At 47.4% G+C, this 5,846-nt stretch overlaps 1 protein-coding gene across 1 annotated transcript; it reads left to right on the top strand.

Annotated features, from left to right (window-relative positions):
- Positions 1 to 770: 770 nt before the first annotated feature.
- MSC (musculin) lies at positions 771 to 4,937 on the top strand. The gene is made up of 2 exons (XM_053395869.1): positions 771 to 1,454; positions 4,585 to 4,937. The coding sequence occupies exons 1-2, from the start codon at positions 924 to 926 to the stop codon at positions 4,669 to 4,671; spliced, it is 618 nt and encodes a 205-aa protein (XP_053251844.1). The 5' UTR covers positions 771 to 923; the 3' UTR covers positions 4,672 to 4,937.
- The last annotated feature ends 909 nt before the right edge of the window (positions 4,938 to 5,846 follow it).

A 5,846-nucleotide genomic window follows, 5' to 3' on the forward strand; every position in this document is an offset into this window, starting at 1 on the left:
CACATTTCTCAGAAGTCTATTTTCACCTTGAGTAGCTGCGCAATTCTATCCATGTCTACTAAGGAGTCCCCTTCTTTTCACTTACTCTCAGGTACGTGGGGTTAGGGCTGCATCCCGCATTAGGATGCCAGTTAAAGGGAGTGAGACCATCAGCCTAGATCGAAGTAATTTGGCCTTCGAAAGCAATGCGCTCCAAGGCTTCCCGCAGGCATCAGGTTGGCGACCTCCTTGGGAAGCCATATACTGGTCTGGAAGGGGATTTGGCCTGATTCAGGCAGGGTTCCTCTTCTTATGGGCCCGTTCCATGCCAACTTCAGATCCCCTTTGCCTAGCGAGCAGCGCCACCCAACGCCACTCATCTTTCCTAGCGGCGCCCAGTGTAAGCAGCACCCAGGGCGCGCAAAAATAAAATAAAAACCCTTCCACAATCTGCAGGACTTTCCTTTGGCAGGATGCTGACTGTCCCTCGAGAGTCCCTTATTTGCTGATTTTTACTGGCTGGAAATCGCCCCCTCCCACCCCGACGGCAAGGGGAGGAGGAGGAGCAGCAGCACCCCCTGCTCAGGCGGCCAAAGCCTCCGCGACCCAGACGGGCGCTGTTGAATGGAGCGCAGCGTCGCCCAGGCAGACAGAACCTCCCAGGTCTAGAGGGGCGGGGGAGTGACTCGGGCAGGAGTCTTCCCCGCGCGCCGCCACTCGGGCTACGCGAGCGCGAGGTCTCCCCCCGGTTGCCCCACACAGATGGTACGCCCCGCTGTGGCGCATATATATCCATATAGCCCTGTCAGGAGACGGTTCCCTCCAAGCCGTCGAGCAGCTTCTCTCGGGGGGTGGGAAGCGGAGCCTCGGTCGGCGGGGTCCCGCTCGCCGCTCTGCCTTCCTCCTCCTCCTTCCCGCCCCACTTCGGCGTGTGGGGCTGGGTCATGTCTACGGGCTCCCTGAGTGACGCCGAGGAGCTGCCGGAGATGGACCTGAGGGGGCTGCAGCTCGACTACCCGGGGCCGCCCCGCTCCAAGCGGCGTCCCCGAGGCAAGCCCTGCCCTTCGGCGGGAAACTCCTCCGCCGCGGAAGAGGAGGAGGAGGAGGAAGACGACGACGAGGAGGAAGACGCGGAGACGAGCTGTGGCGGTAAGAAGAAGCGAGCCAAGGGAGCGCCCGCGGCGGGAGAAAGCAACGGCGGCGGGAAGCGTCCTCCGGCGTCGGGCCGCGGCGGCCCGGTGGCGGCCGAGTGCAAGCAGACGCAGCGCAACGCGGCCAACGCGCGCGAGCGAGCCCGCATGCGCGTGCTGAGCAAGGCGTTCTCGCGCCTCAAGACCAGCCTGCCCTGGGTGCCCCCGGACACGAAGCTCTCCAAGCTGGACACGCTGCGCCTCGCCTCCAGCTACATCGCCCACCTCCGGCAGCTGCTGCAGGAAGACCGCTACGAGAAGGGCTACGTGCACCCCGTCAACCTGGTAAGAGCTGCTCGCGGGAAGGCGCCCGCGGAGCAAAGCTGCTGTGTTGTTGTTGTTGTTTAGTCGTTTAGTCGTGTCCGACTCTTCGTGACCCCATGGACCAGATCACGCCAGGCACTCCTGTCTTCCACTGCATCCCGCAGTTTGGTCAAACTCATGTTCGAGAACACTGTCCAACCATCTCGTCCTCTGTCGTCCCCTTTTCCTTGTGCCCTCCATCTTTCCCAACATCAGGGTCTTTTCCAGGGAGTCTTCTCTTCTCACGAGGTGGCCAAAGTATTGGAGTCTCAGCTTCACGATCTGTCCTTCCAGTGAGCACTCAGGGCTGATTTCCTTAAGAATGGATAGGTTTGATCTTCCTGCAGTCCATGGGACTCTCAAGAGTCTCCTCTAGCACCATAATTCAAAAGCATCAATTCTTTGGCGATCATCCTTCTGTATGGTCCAGCTCTTACTTCCATACATCACTACTGGGCACATTAAACCAAGGGTGCTTCTGAACACATGCAGAGTGCACCTTTTCTGTCACCACAGAATCATGCCAGGGCTCACACATCTATGGTTCGGTGTCAAGAGTTTGCAGAGCAGGAAGTGGTGTGTAGACGGGCACCTCAGGCTTCTTGAATTTTAAACGCCACACAGGGATCATGAACAAAAAGTCCCAGGAATTTAAGCTATATGGGCAACCTATATGAACTTGAACCTGGCACCTGCCACTTTAGGAATTCTTGTTTGGCTTTTTCCTAGACACAGGTGATTAGTTAATATGATCCATATATGCCTATTAAGAGCTAATTTGTTTTTAAAAATCAGCCTCTTGTTTTGTCAGAGGAAGAAGTTACTCCGGTAGACATTAGTGGCTAAGCAGCAACCCCCAGTCGTTTTCTAAGGCAACAAATGGAACTTTTGAGAATCATTCATTCTCTCAGTATACACAAATTACTGCAAAGTAGAAAGAATGTAATAGTTGTAATAATACACATCTGTGCTGCAGACATGGGAACTGTAGTAGCCTTAGAGTTGGAAGAGCTTTATCACCTGCTAACCATGTTGATAATGCACAGCAAAAGGCGACTCATGAGTTTTTGTGTAAGCTTGAGTGGATGAAAAAAAAAATCTCAGTGATTTTATTTAAATCTGAGGTGAGAAAATTGCGGTTCCCTGCTCTCCTCATCTCTGGCTGGAGCTGATGCAGCTGGAATCCACCACTGGCTGGAGGACCAGAGGTCCCCCATCCTTGATTATATCATATTCCGAGGGAGGCTTGAACTTCTGGCTCCTTTTCCATGTTGCCAGTAGGAGCTCTGTCTATGGATTCCCACCTGTCTGTGGAGAGTTCTCTTCCTGGGTTTTAAGCAGTTGTGGGTCTACTAGCACAGCAGTGGAGTGTATCTTTTGTGCTTGTCTCTGAAGCACAGTATTTTAAAGCTCTGAAATGCGAACCTGTTCAATGTGCACCTAGAAAAACACATTTGCTTCGTTGGATGAGATGATGAATCTTCGTCTTGTTTAGCTTTCTCTTTCCAGCAGTGGCCAAGTTTGGTCAGAAGTGGAGCATGGAAGTGATGGCTGTCCTTTAATGTGTCCCAGAATAGGTACACCTGTTGCTAGCTTAATTTATAATATAATCGCCATATTCTTTTGGTAATAGATTCACTAAGTTATGTATTGGGTGAGGAATTATTTTTGCCTGTCCTGACCCTACTGTTGATTTTTGTTGGATGGTCCTAATTTGAGAGGGGGGCTTTTTGCTCTTTTTTCTTAATGCAGTTCCTAACTTTTAAAACCTCTAACATGGTCACTGGTTTCTAAAGGACACAACCTAAATCTCCTCGGGTTTTCTACTCGCAGGGAAGATGCTCCAACCCCAAGTATGCATGGTGAACTTCTAAGTATACATGGTTAGGATTAATTCCTCGGGTCCAAGAATACTGAAACAAAATACTTGATTTTACGATGTAGATCTGTTTCTGGCAGAATATTATTCATATGCAGATTTTACTCATGAAAGCTCTTATGATTTCTTAAGCTGTCTGACACACTTAAAATATAGATCTGTGTAAAAAACTGCATCAAAGCTTAAGTTGCACTTAGTACATTCATAACTTGCCCCTCCTCTAAGGAATTCTGTCAAGTTCTAGCTTCACAGTGAGCATGTGAACTAGATCAGGCCAAAAACATCTTGTTCTTCAAGGCCATACAATGAGCTTAATAGCCACATGGGGATTTGAATTTGAGCTTCATATATCTAGACCCATTCACTTGAGCCACTTCTCTGTTTTAAAGACAGTTGTAGTCATTTGCAACAAAGCTAATGTGTGAACAAGCTGCATCAGTCTTATACACCTCCATAAATGAATGCTTTTAAAAATCAATGAAAAAAATCCTACTGAACTTCAATGTAATATTATATTGAATATATATTTTGCCAATGTGTGTCAGTTCTACAGAAAATAAGGACAGGGGAGAGTGTTTAAATTAAAAACTAGGTTCTTTCTGTTCTGTGAATGGGGGTAAACTAGAAATTGGTAGCAGGCTTCAGCCCCCCCCCCCAGTTGCTGTCATGAATGGTCAGTGACAGTGTAAGTACCAGATTTCAAGGCTCTGCTTTCACAAAAAGAGAAATTGTTAAGTCAAAATACCAATAATACGCAGCAGAAGTTTGCCTAATCACCTTGAAGCATCAGATAAGTTTGTAAAGAGAATCTTGCATTTTGCTTGGCCAACAGACCAAAACAAACTGAGGCAAAGTATCTTGCATTCTGCTGGACCAACATACTCTTCTGGGTTGCCTTGCCTTGCGTTATTTTGGAATAAAGCAGAGGAGAGTTATGCATACAAAACCAGATTGAGGTTCATTAGTGTTTGCCAAGGGGTATAGGCTGCAGTTAACAGCGTAAAGTGAGAAAAGTTTTAAGCCTTCAGCACTTTTTCTCCCAGCAGAATTAGACACCTTAAAGAGAAAGTTAATGCGATTCAAGGTGTGCTGCGTGACTTTTAAACACCCTTTCAAGAAAATGCTTTTGAGTTTTTTCTTGAAATGGGGACTGGAACAGAAATAGCAGTAGGATTTTTGTTGTTTGCATATTTTTGCCTTTCTGTCTAACATTGAATACCGCTTTAATTTCAGACCTGGCCATTTGTGGTTTCAGGAAGACCAGAAAGTGATACCAAAGAGGTTTCAACAACCAACAGATTATGTGGAACTACAGCTTAGTTAAAGTAAGCAATACTCTTGCTGGATATGCTTCCAAACCATCCTGACTTGTATGGACCAAAACAAACTGATGCAAAGAAATCAAGTCTGCTCAGTGTTTAAGCCCTCTACTTGTTCATTTCGAAGGGAAAATGCACTCAAAAATATAATGAAGAAGGCAAGAGGGGGATTTGCTGAATTTTCTGATTCAGCAAAACTGGTGGGTTTGGAAAAGCATTTTTCTGCATCGTTACCTGAAGAAACTGTTCCAAAGCCTTTTTGACTAACAGGAGGACAACTCTACTAGCATTAACAGCATGGACCAAAAATATAGATTGTACAAGCTAATCCCAAACAGTGTTATTTGTATGCCAAAAGGAAAGTGGTATTCTAGACTAGTGTGCAAAACTCAAAATTTATAATATATTTGATCTTATGTTCTTGGCAGCTATGCAATAGTAAGACTACTTCTATCATTTTAGCCATGTTAAGAAACAAAAAAAACCCTAAGATGAAAAGGTAGCAAGAATCCAGCCGCTCCTCTACAGCCTGCTCCACAAATGCAGTTAATCAAGTGAATTTAAGCCGAACCATATCCATTCTCAATGAAGTTGTTGGGGCTAAATTTTCTTCTATGCAAGTATGAGGTCTTAAGTAGATCATGGATCAAAGTCGTTGGTAAATTCTTGTTGGACGAGGGCTAGTGATCATATTTTTGCGCGGATTACTTTTAGTGGGATGCTTTCAGCAAAGATGCGTGAAGTTCCCTTAACCTGAAACAGGAAGCCTGTTCACTTCAGACTGGGGAAGAAGTGCTATGCAAGAAGGTGGTACTTTTATAATGGTTTAGGAGATTTGGAAGGGACGTGGGTGGTGCTGTGGTCTAAACCACAGAGTCTAGGGCTTGCCGATCAGAAGGTTGATGGTTCGAATCCCTGTGACGGGGTGAGCTCCCATTGTTCGGTCCCAGCTCCTGCCCACTTAGCAGTTCAAAAGCATGTCAAGTGCAAGTAGATAAATAGGTACCACTCTGGTGGGAAGGTAAACGGCGTTTCCGTGCACTGCTCTGGTTCGCCAGAAGTGGCTTCGTCATGCTGGCCACATGACCCGGAAGCTGTCTGTGGACAAGCACCGGCTCCCTTGGCCTATAGAGCGAGATGAGCGTGCAACCCCAGAGTCGTCTGTGACTGGACCTA

The sequence above is a fragment of the Podarcis raffonei genome, chromosome 7 (assembly GCF_027172205.1).
Source record: "Podarcis raffonei isolate rPodRaf1 chromosome 7, rPodRaf1.pri, whole genome shotgun sequence".
Taxonomy (NCBI): Eukaryota; Metazoa; Chordata; class Lepidosauria; order Squamata; family Lacertidae; genus Podarcis; species Podarcis raffonei.

Excerpts from the sequence above, each read along its gene's own strand:
- MSC (XM_053395869.1), top strand. The coding sequence starts at position 924 with ATGTCTACGGGCTCCCTGAGTGACGCCGAGGAGCTGCCGGAGATGGAC. Across the intron at positions 1,455-4,584 it reads ACGTGCACCCCGTCAACCTG|ACCTGGCCATTTGTGGTTTC; the intron begins GTAAGAGCTGCT and ends CTTTAATTTCAG.